This window comes from Artibeus jamaicensis, unplaced genomic scaffold (assembly GCF_021234435.1).
Source record: "Artibeus jamaicensis isolate MK-2021 breed Jamaican fruit bat unplaced genomic scaffold, CSHL_Jam_final contig_465, whole genome shotgun sequence".
NCBI classification, from domain to species: Eukaryota; Metazoa; Chordata; class Mammalia; order Chiroptera; family Phyllostomidae; genus Artibeus; species Artibeus jamaicensis.
The window spans coordinates 3,719,239-3,734,301 of NW_026521843.1; the positions used below are offsets into that span (position 1 = coordinate 3,719,239).

The window sequence follows — 15,063 nt, forward strand, 5'->3', positions numbered from 1 at the left end:
GAGAGAAGCAGCTGGGGGTCTCTACCCGGCTCCTGCTGCCGTCTCGATCTAGAAACAAGCGCACCGGCTGCTTCGTGCACTCCAGGGTCCTCGGCACCCGCAGGGCCCCCCTTGGGACCTCATGGTGCAGAATCTCCACTGCGATGCCACCACTGCTACACCTGTGGCTGAGCTGGGTGCCCGCGGGCCAGGAGAGGGGTCAGGGGCACACCTGCAGCATTCCCCGGGCACTGTCAGATTCTTCACAGGCTTTATCTCATTGAACATCCATGGGAGGTATAAATAATAATGTCCACGTGACAGATGAAGTCCAGGAAGATTTCGAGATAGCTCCGGTTTCCTTGAGCATGTGGCACCTGGAGGCCTACCTGGAGGTGGTGTGGTCAAGACAAGGATGTTGCTACGGTTACCTGTAATCAGTATGCAACTCTCCATCCACACGTTTGATAAAGTTTATGAAGGTGCAAGCCACTCCCACTCTGAAGGCCTTTTCAAGGGCACTCCCAGCCCCAGGAGAATAAGGCCCGTCCCTGTCCCTAGCCTTGCTAATGTCGCCTCTGTCCCTAGGAGCCAGACAGGGCAGACAGACTCACGGGGTGCTGCTGTCTCCCCCACCCTTTGTCTGCATGGATTGGGACAGGGCTGCGTGGCTGACACCTGGTTGCCTGGGCCCGGGCAGGGCTGGGCGTGGTTAACTTGAGGGCTGAGGGTACAGGCAACAGTGACCTTGCGAACCCAACAGCCAAGATGACGGCGTGGCCCTGAGGAACCCCCCCGGGCTGAGGGCGAGCCAGCGGCATCAGCACCGCCATGGCCTGCATGTACCTCACTACCGGGAAGGCAGTGACCCTACTCACTAGGCCAGACCCAGAGGGACAGTAATGGTTTCCAGAGGACATTTCTCAATGAGTCTTTGAAGACCCACCTCCACAGCTCTGGGGAGAAGAATGCCCCCAATGGGTGAAGAGAAGCCCGCAGCTCTGGAACATCAACAGCTGCCAGGGCCGCCTGACCCTACCCAGAAGCGCTCCTTAAGGGCTCCCTCTCCCTTCACCTGCCCCCCACTTCACACACTGGCCGCCACTTGACTCCCTCTCCTCATGTCCTCGGGCCTCTTGCTGCTGCCTCAGCTGCTTCCCGGCTACAGGGAAAAGCTCCGGGCTTTCCGCTGCTGGCCTTGGTCCATTCTCTTGCCCTTGTCCCTCGGCCAGACTGGCCTGAGTGACCTTGGCAAGCGCTGGTGGCTTGGCCCCGCTGACTTCAAGCCCCGGCTCTGCCATGTACCAGCCACATCTGTCCCCACCGGAACCTCAGTGTCCCCACCAGAGCCGCCTTTACAGGTTGGTGTCAAGGTTCCACAAAGCACCGTCCCAGCGCAGCCAGACTTGAGCCACCAGGGTCCCCACCTGTGTTGTCCCCCCCCCGTCTTTTCTCTGCCCTCCTCCCGGAACTTCTTTATTTTCACATTCAAAGCCCAATGCTCCTGAATGCGTTCCTCTCTGACAACTCAGGCCGAACTGACGGGGGCCTTCCAGACCTCGGGGGGACCCTCCTTCTCTGAAGTTCGCAGGCAGAGCTGGGAGGCACCTTGGCCGTCCACCTGCCCGAAACCCAAACCTCCTCACGTTCCTGGTTGTGAATTAAGAGGCGTGCTCTCTGCCACGCTCCAGAATCTTTTTGGCTTCATCCTCTGATCTGAAATCTTGGCGTTTTCTCACCACCACCACCCCGCCGCCTCCCAGCTGACCCCAAACCTGTGCTGACATCCGGACATGGCAGCTGGCGTCTGTGAAGTGTGGGCGGAACCCCTTGGGCTTCCCCACACCCACGGGGCCACTGATGCATCCGCAGGCTGGCAAAGACCTCCCTGTGTGTGGTGTTCTAAGCTTGGCATACAGTAGGGGAGGGGCAGGTATCAGTGTGTGGTTAATTACACGTCGACAGGGCCATGGGGCACCCTGGTGCCCGGTCAAATGCCATGCCGGCTGCATCTGTGGGGGGCCTGTGGATGAGGCGGCTGCTGGACTCAGTGGACTGAGCACAGGCGAGGGCCTGGGTCCCCTGGGTAGGCGGGCTGCAATCAGTCAGCTGCAGACGTGAATGAGACAGAAGGGCTGGGAAGAGGGGACCCGGCCTTCAGGCCACACTGCACGCTGGCTCTCCCTGGTCCTCAGATGGCAGCCTCTCTGACCAGAACCCATGCGCCTGCTCCCCCGGGGCTCCCCTCGCTGGCTTGCCCACCGCAGATCCAGCGGCTGTCGGCCTCTGTGGTCATGTGGCTGAGCCCTTCCAGTAAGTCTCTCTCTCTCCCTCAAATCAGTAAGAGCACGTCCTCGGGTGAGGATTAAAAACATAGGAGTTACGTGAACACAAGCGCTGCCAGGTTGTGACAGACTGACCACCCGGTACCTCGTCGGCCGCTGAGTGGCCAGCTGGCAGGGAGCAGGCGCGGCATGGAGACGCGGGTGCCTCCCGGGCGGGACGGAGGGGACCGCGTACTTCCTCTCGCTTCGCAGAACGGTGCGCCGTCTAAAGCTTATGAAGGGTTTATTCCCGGGATTTCCCATTTAACATGTCGGGTGCCGCTGTCGACCGCGGGGTAGGCAACCACACCGTGTCCCTCCACGTTTCGCAGCCAGCAGCCAGCCAGCGCCTGTGGACGCCGGGCCCCGCCCACGGGGGCGCACAGGGGAAGCTTCTGCGGGGGAGCCCGTGAGCCTGTCGGTAAAGTTCCTTCCCAGCCGAAGAAACCAGCGAAATAAAACCGACGGATTATTGTGAGATCTATAGCCGCACTGTGTCACATGTTTTTCATAAGCCTGTTGTCACGGTAACCCTTTTAAAACAAGACGCAACCTGGTTTGAAGAGCCTGAGACCCAATTACTTAGTGCTCTGGGCCGGTCACACCTTTCTTCTGAGCCCCTCAGTGTGCCCGCCCCATTAAGCGCTATAAACACCTTCTGAAGTCGTGGGGGGTGGGCGCTATTAAACCCACCCGCAGATGAAGACGCGAGGCCTGAGCTCCCCACGGGCACGTCTGGGCGGACCCGGCCTCCTTGCGTCTCCCCACTGGTCTCCATCATGGTCAGGCCCCGTGTTCTTCTGGAAGCCCCGCGGCCCAGACAAGCTCAGCTTCCTGTGGTGCCGTCTGGGGCCCCGGGGCCCCGCTGCCATCTGTGTGCGGAAGAGGCTCCCGGGCCCGGACGCTGCTGCAGGGACTGTGCAGGGCAGAGAGAGGCAGACGCAGGGGACCAGGGGGTGGGTGGACCCTGCCTACGGAGCCGACGTCCCCAGTGCCCGGTGCTCCCAGGAATGCTGGGGCCAGAGGCATCGGCAGATGCCCATCCTGAGAGTATGACGCTCTGTGGCAGCTGCAGTGGCCACGGGCTGATCCTGGGACAGCCTGGCCGCGCCCTGGCTCAGCAGCCCTCACAGGGGGGGCCCAGCCCAGCAGCTGTCATGTCAGAAATGGCTTCTGGCCACAGCTCAGAGCCACCGAGTCAGACTCTGCCTAGAATACTCCTCCCCCAGATGTCCTGGCCGACTGCCCTCCCTGAAGCTTTTCCTCAGACCCTGCTTGTCCACAAGGCCTCCCCTGACACAGCCCTGCGAACTCAGGGACAGCTCCGCCCGGCCCTCGTCACCCTCACTGCACTGTGGCCGGACGCGGTCTGTGTGCCCCATGCGGCATGAGCCCTGCAAGAACGGCCTTCTGCTGAGCTGCCTGCACTGTGTGACCAGTGACTTGGGACCCGACCCCGAGCTCCGCCCAGGGGTCCTGGGTGAGGGGCGGAGCAGGAACAGCGTCGGGGAGGGCATGGCTGGTGAGCTGTCTCGGGCTCGCAGAACTTGAGGCTTGTGCGGGCCTCCCAGACGAGGGGACCAGAGGCTGTTGGGGAGGTGACTCCAGGCCAGGAAGAGGAGTGGAAGCATTAAGAATGAAATCCCAAGGCCCGTCACCACCTGCGTGGGTGGGCAAGGGTGAGCAGCAGGCAGTGTCCCAGGAGGCCAAGGGCAGGCCAGTCAAGCAGGGTCGAAGAGTCTGGCCTTGGAGGTGGCCAGTCAGGAGAGGAGCCTGACAACCACAGTGCGGGACGGCGCGGACGGACGGCAGGTGGGCACCCCAGGGATGGAGGGACTCCACAGGGGAGTGGAGACAGGGAGGGGCCACGAGGAGGAGACAGGCTCCCGGCCCGAGCCCCCCTTGCAGTACCTGAAATGGGAGAGAAGGCCACTGGCCCCCGGCATGGAAGCAGAAACTGGAGTGGTAAGTTCAAAGGGATATGACCAAGAAATGTGACCAGGCAGGTGGCTGGGCCGCTGACCTTGAAGGTCCCTTGGATTCATGGTTCTTTCCTGAACCTGGAGGAAAACCCGGGCTCCGAGGCAGACACAGCTGCCCTCCCAGCCCACGGGAAAGCACTGGGCCGACAACCCTGAAGTCCCACCTGGGTTGACAAAGTGGTCAGCGAGTTGAGCAACAGCTTCCTCCTCGGTCACGCGTGTGTGGGGGACTCTCCTGGCCGGAAGCCCGTGGGAAGGGGGGCTTCCACCCACTGCAGGAGAGCCAGGCACCAGACACAACTCATGGGCAGGGTGCTGCGTCCCTCCTGAAACTTGGCGCCAGGCCCCATGTCTTTGAGGGCAAGGACAGAGCGCTTCCTAATGAATTCCCCTCCCCCAGTATTCGTGCACGGTGTCGGCTCCGTTGTCTGAGCAGCGGGCAGCCCGCCCCCCAGGTCCTAGAACAGCTCATTCGAAGTCGGCACTTAGACGTTCTCTGAGGCACTTGGGAATCCTGGAAAATTTGTAGGTGGATAAAAAATAAATCCTAAGACTGAAAGTGACGAGCACGGGAAATTTCCCTGTACGTTCAGAAAGATATATAACATCTTAAATCAAGCTACTGTATGTGTGCTCGTGTATTTATAAGGAAAGTCCAAAAATAAGACAATTCCATGTTCTCCCAAGGAGAAAAAAATGTATGCCAACTTGGATATACAAACTTTTTGGGGTGGAAGCAATAACCCAGTGTCCACGACAGTATTTCTTTGCACATATACTTTTTCTAACACTTTGCTGTCCTCTACCCAAGTTCCGAGGAGAATCCGGTCACTCCAGCACATTCACTACTTTGGACTCTTCCTGAAGCGGAACACGGTGCCGTTAGCATCTCGAAGGCAAGAGAGACACGTGCTCAACGGGTCACGAAGCACGAAGACTGGCACCTAACAAGGTGTAAAGTGAAGTCACCTCACAGCCACCACCCGTTTGCTTGAAAATGCGGGTGGCGGCGATAGCTCCGGGGTCTTCTTTCGCCTTCATGGCTACACAGGTGAAGTGAGGTCTGAAAGTCATTTCAAAACTGAAGTCAATCAAATAAACAAATTCAGACTTTTAATGCACTGGAAGTTTCCCTAAGAGCCACAAAAACCTTTAACTTTTCTTACTAAGTCACTAAAACTGTGCTTCTATAAAATCTGTTTGGCATCTCATGGATGCTGAAGAGCGCGTTCAAACAAAGGGAAGGTGGACACTCGTCCCGCACCTTTGGTCAAAAACACGCTCGTGGAACTGCAGCAGAGCGCCACGCCCATCGGCCACCTGTCCGTCCCAGACCCCGTTTCTCCAGGTGTCCGGTGGGCGGCCTGAGTGACTCCCCGCTCACAAAGCAGAGGGAGGGGACGAGGACGACGCACAGCCCCTGATGCCAGGTGACGACAGTGCTGTGGCTCCCACCCTGGTCTCTCGCTCTCCTGGGTGCCTTGCTGGGGGGAAGGTGGCTCCCATGTCATGAGGACACTCAGCAGTCCCTGGACAGGCCTGCGGCAAGGCGGCCCTAGGCCTGGAAGATGACCTGTGACTCTGGCCACGCCTTCCGGGGACCATAGCCTCGGCTGACGTCTCGGCCGGACCCTCGTGGGGGACCCTGCGTCAGAACCGCCCAGCGAAGCCGCTCCAGAAACGCTGGCCCACTGGCAGGGTTGGAGAGCTGCTGTTTTATGACATCGACTTTGGGGTGACGTGCTGCACAACAGTGGGCGCCTGCTACACCCATTTAGGGGGGTGAGAGTCACGCCAGCCCGTGTCCTCACTTTGTCCTTGTCCCGGGGTCACCCCCAGCAGCACGCAGCCAGTGGGAGCTGTCCCACTTCGGAGAAAACCCTCTTGGCCTCACGTTTCCTAGTTTCCGCTTCTGCCTCCAAAACTCCTTCCCAACGTCTGCAGCCACTCATCCTGACGTCCCGCTCCCTACCCTCTCCCCAGCTCCGACCGGGCCTTCCAGCTCCCCGCCCCTGAAACTGCTCGGGTTCGGTGGGACCTGCCAGGCTGGCATTGAACCCGAAGTTCCTTCTTCAGTCCTCGCCGTATTGTTTAATAAACATTTATGGAGTAGCGACTACCCGCCGGCCATCGCACCGGATGCTGGAAACACAGCGGAGAACCAAACAGACCGAGGAGCCCGACGCCTTCCTTGCGAGCTTCCATCCCGGTGCTGGGCGGGGGTGGCAAAGCGCTGCGGATATTTATGGATAAAATGATACGTCTGGGATCAAAATGTTTCCAAATAATAGGGCCAATGGGGAGGAGTCAAGATGAAACAAGATGAGCTTTTGTTGTTAATTATTGGAGCTGCGGATGAGTACACGGGGAGCTCATTAAGCTGTTCTCCACTGGGGTGTGTGTCTGAAATCCTCCACAATAAAAAGTTTCTCTGAGTACATCACGTCTGCCGGGCATCCGCTGCCGGCAAGGCGCGGGGCGTGCTGAGAGCGGGAGAGTGACAGTCTGAACGGGGGTGGTCGTGACCGGAGGGGAGCGAGGGCCAAGGGGAGCCAAGGCCTGGGGGAACGCCGAGTGTTCCAGGAATGGCATGGTCGGTGTGGAGAGGACAGTGAGCACACAAGAGAGTGGCCGGCAGGCCACACTGAGCCCTGCAGCTGTGGGAGGTTTGGTTCTCCCTCACAGGCTGGGCCACGGTCAGCCGGCACCCTCATCACCTCTGCTGCCCACCCTGCTCTGCCGTGGCCCACCACCCTGCAGCCACGCTCAGCTCCTCTCTTCCCCTCACGGCCAGTTAGGGGCTCCCCTGCTCTGCCTGGGGCCAGGCCACCCACTCCCACCCGAGAGCCACCTGTCTTGTCACGGCAGCAGGAAAATAAACGATGGGGGCTGTGTGAGCCACACGACAGCCTTGAGGACGTCAGCAATTCCAGCTGGAGGTGCTGAGAAAACACACCCTGAACAGTACGTCAGAGAATGTCATGAAGCCCAGGCAGGGCACCTCACTGGTTGGAGCACCATCCTGTGGAACAAAAAGTCGCAGGTTCGATCCCTAGCCGGGGCCGCATACAGAGGGGCAACGGATTGACGTTTCTGTCTCACGTCGATGTTTCTCTCCCTCTCTACATCCTTCGGTGAGAATAAAAAAATACATATCACTAAGGTTTGCCCAATATGTGACAAAGCATTTGTTTCTGCTCTTATGACCAATGGGAAATCCCACGGATAACGAAAGTAAACTTTATCCTAGTAAGTAGAACCGAGGTTCCCATTCAAATCTCACACACTGAAAAACAAGAAAGAGAAAAGAAAAAATAGAAATGACCCTGAGGTATCTTTACTACATGTAGATGTTTCACAAAGTTACTACATCCGTTTGAAAAATAACTTGGGAGATAGTTATGACAGAAGTGACTTTTAAAAGATCCCTTCCTTAGATTTTCAGGCAGAATGAGCAACAGAGGAAGCGTTAACCATGGATCAGCCATGTAACAACAAAGAAACACTCTGACACCCGCACGCACGAGTGAGGCAGACCTCCCTCCACGTAAGTGGACTTGGAAACGCTTACTCACACTGTAAACCGTAGACGTCCAGGTGAGGGCCGGCCCGGCCGGGTACGCGGGGCGTCCCGGGTGGTGCGGCAGTGTGGTCGCCCCCGGAACGGACACGGGAGCCGGGGCAGGCACACTGCGGGGGTGGAGTGGGGGGCACGGCGGGTCCACGGGAGGCGGCTGGGCAGCTCTCCTCCCGCTTCTCAGTGGGGGTGTCGTGCCCGCACACACGAACGGGTGCGGGTCAGGAGAGTGGCCGGGCATTTGGCTTAAGGCGCAGAACCAGCCAGGTCCCGGGTGTCCACTGCCTTCCCTCTCTCCCAGGCACCGCTACCTCAACTGCTCAAAACAACCTTTTCTTAATAGCTGTTTAAAAAAAAGAAGCACGAGGGGACTGGGCAGGCCCGCGAGAGGCCATTACCCAGCAACCCCCGGGACGGCCGAGTGAACACCAGGCCCTGGCTCAGGCCGGGCCTCTCCCACTGGCTGATGGGCGCCCCACGCCCACGTTCCCGGTGGAGGCCCGGAGGTGATGCGGCCATGTCCTGGGGTGAGAAAGAGCCCTATCAGACACAGAAAAATTACAGTGTACAAAACTCGCATAACATTGGAAAACAAAAGACTTCCAAGAAACATGAAGAATTCCCGCCCCGAAGCGCCGGGGCTGTTCTAGAGGACCAGCAGGGGAGGAGCAGGGCCTGGAGGGAGGAGGGGCAGCGACCCCTCGGCAAGCCGTCCGGACGTCGGGCACCGCGGGCTCGGTTCTAAACGCCAACAGGAGTGCTGAGTGCGGACGGATGTCCCTGGACCCTCCCCAGCAGGAGGTGCCGGCCCCTCCGACAGGAGGGAGTGGGGCTCAAAGGGGCGAAATAGTCCACCACGCGGAGCGGGCAGTTGGCCGGGCTGAGATGCTGCCCTGGTTGGGCTGGCTCGCTGCCAGCGCCCCAGGGGAAGGGGTGCCTAGACACCCTGACCTGCAAGGAACAGGCTTTGTCCCACAGGGCGAGTGACCTCCCTCCGCTAGCCCGCGGCGTTGCTGCTGGGGCTCTGCACCCTGGCATGCTGGCTCTCACACCGCAGCGCCCCAACCCCATGCAGAGAAGGAGAAGAGGGGCCCGGGAAGCCAGGCACAGGAGCGGAGGAAGTGGCCCAGGAGTCAGGCCTGGAGCAGGCCCCTGGGAAACTCCGGCCGGTGTCCTTCCCCGGCTGAAACCCTGGGCCTGAGGAAAGCGAAGCGGGAAGCAGGTGAGAAGCCACAGGGCAGCCGAGGGTCCTACAGGTGAGTTCAGGGGACGTGGAGGTGAAAGAGGAGAGCGGTCTGAACCAGGGGCAGAACGGGGGCGGGGGGGCGACCGCTGACACCACAAGCCAGGCCAGGCTGGCTGCCCGGGGAATGAGGGTCTTTCTGCTGACCATGTGTGTCTGCACACACCACACCACAGATCCACAGGGACAGACACACACACCCCTGAAACCCTCACGGACAGACACACACAACATACCACAAACCCACACGGAAGTGGACGCGGGGCCGAGCGGTCCCCTGCAGGCAGCAGTGAGCCAGCCTGCGCAGCAGAGAGACGGGACGGGCTGGGCACGAGCTGTCAGGGAGAGAGAGGGGGCAGACCTGGGGAGTGGGCGCGAGGCTGAGCTGGGAGCAGGAGAGGGAGGAGGGTGCAGATCAGACCCAGGCGCCCCGAGGCGGCCGTGGGTCCCACAGCCTGGCTGTGCTGGCCGTCGCCGTCCCGCTTCTAGCATCTCCAGTGAGGACACACGGCCCCGAGCCACCGTTCCAGCTGTACGTGAAGAAACGCCTCCGGAATCACAGGGACACGTAGGAAACTCAGGAAACCAAAGTTAATTTTCAAACAAATTCAAGAAATGGGTCTTTCTCAAAGAAGCTGAATGAAAAAATTTATTTCTATGAATGTTGTCTCCAGCCAGTTTATCTCTATGCACTTAAGAAACATGAAAACAACCTCTAATCTTGTGACAAATATAAAAGATAACTTCAGTTATTCCCAGTAATAACTTCTATTTCATGCTTCACGTTGTTCTTACCATTAATTTATGTTCCTGGTATAAAAATATTTATCAAAAATCCCAAACGGACACACAGACCAGCAGCTACCCTACGAGTACACGTGGGGACACACAACCACGGCCAAGGGCAGCTGAGCGGGGCGTGGGGGTGGGCGGTCGCCGGTGAGTGGCAGCGACAGAGAAAGTGCCGGGCCCACGGGCGTGCCCCGCACCCCCACCCCGTCTCCGGCACAGCAGAGCCGCCCGGGCACACGCGGCGCGCACTGCGCAGGGTTCGGGAATGGCCGCCTGGTCTGCTTGATTCGGACTGGAGGGCAGATGAAGTTCGTGGGGAGCGACAGCTGCTGTGCCAGGGGGGAGGGGGGGGGGTGAAGTGCTGACCTGGAAGGCGCAGGGACAGCTGCCAAACCTTAGCCTCGGGACCCATCAAGAACGGACAGGACGCTGTGACTGCGTGCCTCTGACCCGTGTCCGGCTGCGCTGATGCCGATCCGCCTTCCGAGCCACACAGCCGGGTCCTCCCCGGGCTCAGTGGAAGGGCCGTCCTTTCCTGCGCCTGGACTTCAGGTGCCCGGCCGAGCGGCGGAGCGCTTTCCTTTCCTGGCGGTGCAGTTTCTCGGCCTCCTGTTGCCTCTTCTGCTGTTCGGACTAGAAGAGAAAATTGAAGAAGAGGGAAAGAGGCAGAGTTCCGGCAGTCCCTCTGGTGACCATCAGAATGCCAACGGCCACCGCCAGTCCCAGACCTGCTGCTGGACAGGCGTGGCTTGCAGGCCCCGGGGTACGCGGTCTGGTGCCCGGACGCCGCCCTGGCAGCAGCTGGAGGGCAAGGGCCCACGGCCACCGTCACACAAGAAGTTCCAACCCCCGGGCAAGACGGGTTCCCTGACAGAGCGGCCTGAACCACAGAGCATGACAGTGACTTCCCAGACAACGCACAGCACCGTGGGGACACTTTAAAGGGTTACGGTCAACTTCAGAAGGCGCTAATGCTCACACAATGGCATCGGCTGCTTCTAGAACAGTCTTTTGTTTATAAGCCAGAACCACTGGTTTATTCACATCTTAAAAACTAAACAACCTCGAGTGCACCAGAAGGGTATTATAACCCACTTGTGATCAAGCATTCATTCACCAGAACTGGTTCCAAGGAATTTTTGGTTGTTTTAAAAAAATGAAATTGCTCCCAAAAGCCAAAGATCTGCCACCATTAACACTGACAAGAGCCCCACGCTCGAGACTGGCAAAAATTTTTTCTGCTTTTTAAAAAACTGTATCTACAGGGGATGATGAATGCTAACTGAAAAAATGCTCTTATCATTTAGCAAGCCTGATGCCATCAGAGAGAAGTGTCGAAGAATCAGAGGCAAATGGGCAGCGGATCTGAACAGACACTTTTCCAAAGAAAATACACAAATGGCTGATAAGCACATGGGAAGATGCTCCACAGCATCCGTCACCAGGGAGCTGCAGATCACAGCCGCAGGGAGATGCCGCCTCACACGTGGGGATGGCTACAATAAAAAGACGGACAATAACAAGTGTTGGTGCGGACGCGGACAAACAGAGCCCTCGTACACATACTGGTGGGAATGTGAAATGTTGCAGCCTCGGTGGGAAACTGTCTGCAGTTCCTCAGAAAGTTATGAGATGATCCAAATATTCCACTCCTAGGTGTTATCCACAACATAAATGAACACACGTGTCCATGCAAGACCATGTACCTGAAGTTTCCAGCTGCATCATTCATAATAGTCACCAAGGGGCTACAGCCCAATGTCCATCAATAGATGGATGAATAAGCAAAATGTGGTCTTACCTACACAATGAAGGATTAGCTGTAAAAAGGAGTGAAGTTACAATCCACGCTATGAAAACGCGCTAAGTGAAAGAAGCTGGTCATAACAGAAAACACTGTGTGATTCCATTTACAGCAAATGTCCTAACAGGCAAATCCAGAGACAGAAAAGAAGCAGCTGGTTGCCCAGGGCTGGGAAAACGGGGTGACTGTTAGTGGTTATGGGGTTTGCTTTGGGGAGATGAGGACGTTCTCAAATTAGGTAATGGTGACAGTTATATAACTTGGTGACTACACTAAAAACCCTGACTGCACTTCCAAAGGGTGAGTTTCATGGTATGGGAATTACATCTTGATTAAAAAAAAAAAAAAAAAAAGTCAGAGGTAGAATCTTTGTCATTTTTTCCCCAATTGGTAACAACATATAATAAGGGAGATCTACTGAATGAAAGACTTTTTTAGAAAATAGAACCACAGGGTTTTGCTCATTAGTTAAAGCAAACACTTAAGCAGCCTACCCTCCCACAGTGTGCGCCCGGCCCCCCCACAGCTGGCTGAAGAAATGATTCTCAGAAACAGGTTTAGACCGGGCCCCGAAGTGACGAGTAACTCGCCTCTGAGACCCGACGCCCAGGTCAGTGGGATGTCCGTCAGGAACGCACGGAAGCCCACCTACGCTTCAAGTATCCATCCTCTCACGGCCTCAGGTGGGCAGGACTTCTGCCACACCGCCGCCAGGCCCCTCAGGTGGCCCCAGGACCCAGGAACCAACAGTGCCAACTCCTGGGTCACTGTGGACACCGGACACAGCAAGCTCTCCCCACAGGGCCTCTGGCTGCGGGGACAGGCTCCATAGGGGCGCTGCCTCCCCCACGGGGAAGAGCGAGAGGAGGGGCTGCTGGGGTCAGACACAGGCCCGGGGCCGCGGAGCCTGGCCGTGTCGGGGAGTGCAGAAACGTGCACGCAGGCTCACCCTCCTCAACGTGAACGTCAGCTGCTTGCTGCCAACCGTGGTGTCTGACACACTCAGCGCCCCCTTTTCTGCTTCGAGTTTCAGCCGATCCTCCAGGGTTTTACTGTAAGAGAACGACACACTAATTAGCACCGTGCTCCGATTTACCACTGGAAACAAGTTCTAATCAGGACCGGTCCCGCGGAGAAACACCTTCACACGCGTGGTGAAGGCAGACATGACCTGCACTGCGCACGGCACAGACAACGAGGCGCAGCCGCCACTCAGGGCCCAAGGACACGTGGCACCAACAGTGGGTGGCGGCCCAGGCCCACCCTTGGCTGCTGTTCTCCTCATTGACTCGAGTTTCTCAGCCTGCCATCTGGTGCGGGGTCAGCGGCCCCCTTCCGGCGCTGTGGCGCTTTACACCTACAGTGTTGTAGCAGCTTGTTCGCCTGGGACAGAGCGGCCACAGTGAGGTTCCCCGGGTCGAGCCGGAGAGAAGCGCTGGGAGGGCCGACCCTCCCTTCCCTCGGTCTCAGCCCTGGACACGAACTGGACTGGTGACCCCATCTGTTCCCACGAAGGGAGAACAAGAGTGACCACGCCAAATGAGGGCCCATCCCCTCCGACTCGGCCCCAGTCCCCGCACTGCCCCAGGGGCCTCTCGGTGTCTCACCTGAGTGACTGTGACACACTTTACCCCCAACTTAAATCTCATGGCACATCTCCTTCGTGCTTCCCAAACTTCTGCGGGGTCCCTCCATGCAACCAGTGTCCCTGCTCTGGTGAGCCTTGCCCTGTGGCGCCCCATCCTCTGCCACGGTCCTGCCCTCCCTCTACCTCTTCAGTCGGACGCCAAACCTGGGTCAGGTACCGGTCATGCATCACTTCACTTGCACGCCTGCTCAAACCGCTGACCCTTTTTGTTAACTGGGCTTAGAGGGAGCAAGAGGAATTAAGCCTAAAGAGAGATACTTTCAATTCTTCTTAACTTCAGCACTAATCCTTCTGGAAAAGGCTGAAGCCACACCCTCACCTCCCTGATGTAAAACTGGAAGAAAAAAGAGACGACTGGCTCTGTCCCCTGCTTTCCTCCCTCCTCAAAATGAAGAAAACACACGACCCACCCTCCATGCCCCCAACTTAAGGCTGAATGTCCCCTTTGCACATTGGTCCTGAAAACTCAGCTGAATGAAAAAGGGATGCTTTGCACGAACGGGCCCCCTCCTCCGTCTCAGTGACTAACACAGCAGCTCCTGGAAGGCCCACAAGACAGGCCAGGGCTCCTTCGGGAGCCCGCAGTGCTGTTTGATGTGCTCAGTGTGAGGGCGTCAGCCCCGGTTTACGAGGGCTGCAGTGTCCGAAACATGCCTTCTTTACATAATTTGAGGCATAAAGCAGTTAGCATAAAAGTGGCACTCTTTCCTAGGCAATAATGTTATTAAGAAGCACTTTTAAAGTACTTCTCATGTTTAAAGTTCTTTACAGACTAACTAATTAATCCTTTCAACATCCCTGAGACAGAAGTATTTATCCTTTATAGATGGCAAAAGGGGAGGAAAGGCAGTAGCGGCTTGCTCCGGGCGACGTGGGACTCCAATTTAAGAACTCCGGGTCTCCAGGCGTGTGCCAGACCACACCTGGTTCCCAGAGTCCTGTTCAGGGAACGGATCCATTACGGACTCTAAATGACAAGCTTCCGTACGCAGTGCCGCATGGAATTAAGATCTGCTTCAGCTCTTTTTTTAAAACAAGAATCCTAAAGTGCACTGTGAACGGACCCTGGCCCTGCACGCGGGCTGTGTCAGCCTAGGCAGACTCCCCGCCCTGCTCATTCTTTCTGTGCCTTCTGGAGCTATAAACGCGGTCTGACGTCTTACAGCTAACCGGGACCTCGAGCAACTATGGAGCCACTCAGACAAGCGGGACACGAAAATGCTAATTTGGGAAGAAACAGACTTTTCAAGTAAATTGTGGGAAATTACTACTCTCTCAAGAATGACCCATTTCCTCCATGACGGGGCGGGCCAGTCCCGGCCGCCTCTCGGCAGTCAGGGTGTGTGCCTGTGGGGACTTGCCTGTCTGGGCTGCGCGGACAGACGCTGCGTTAGGAGGAGCCTGGCAGGAGATCAGACACGGGCTGGGAGGGGAGCCGGCTGCAGGAGAGCGCGCCCCAGCCCTCCCGCTGAAAGTCAGCTTACACCGTGCGCTGCTGCCCAGCAGCCTGAAGCCTGCTACCGAGTGTGAGTTCGGCAGAGATGACTGAAGAGGCAGGCAGACCCCCACAAAACTGTCCGTGGAATGGAAGAGAACGCCGAGACCCGCACTGCCAGGCCTGGCGGAGGACCGCGTGCCACCAAGTGCTGTTCCTGCCCCTCTCGCCCTCCTGGGTCCTGCTTCTTTCCCTCCTAGCTTCAGGTCCACCAGCTTT

At 57.7% G+C, this 15,063-nt stretch overlaps 1 protein-coding gene across 1 annotated transcript in view; it reads right to left on the reverse strand.

The window, feature by feature from the left end:
* Nucleotides 1-9,736: 9,736 nt before the first annotated feature.
* NOL10 (nucleolar protein 10) overlaps nucleotides 9,737-15,063 on the reverse strand; it is a 62,569-nt gene continuing 57,242 nt past the window's right edge. Inside the window, exons 20-21 of the mRNA XM_037151784.2 lie at nucleotides 12,651-12,753; nucleotides 9,737-10,530 (exon numbers count right to left, since the gene is read on the reverse strand). Of these exons, the coding sequence (XP_037007679.2) occupies nucleotides 10,411-10,530; nucleotides 12,651-12,753 (223 nt within the window). The 3' untranslated portion in view covers nucleotides 9,737-10,410. The remainder of the gene's footprint in view (nucleotides 10,531-12,650; nucleotides 12,754-15,063) is intronic.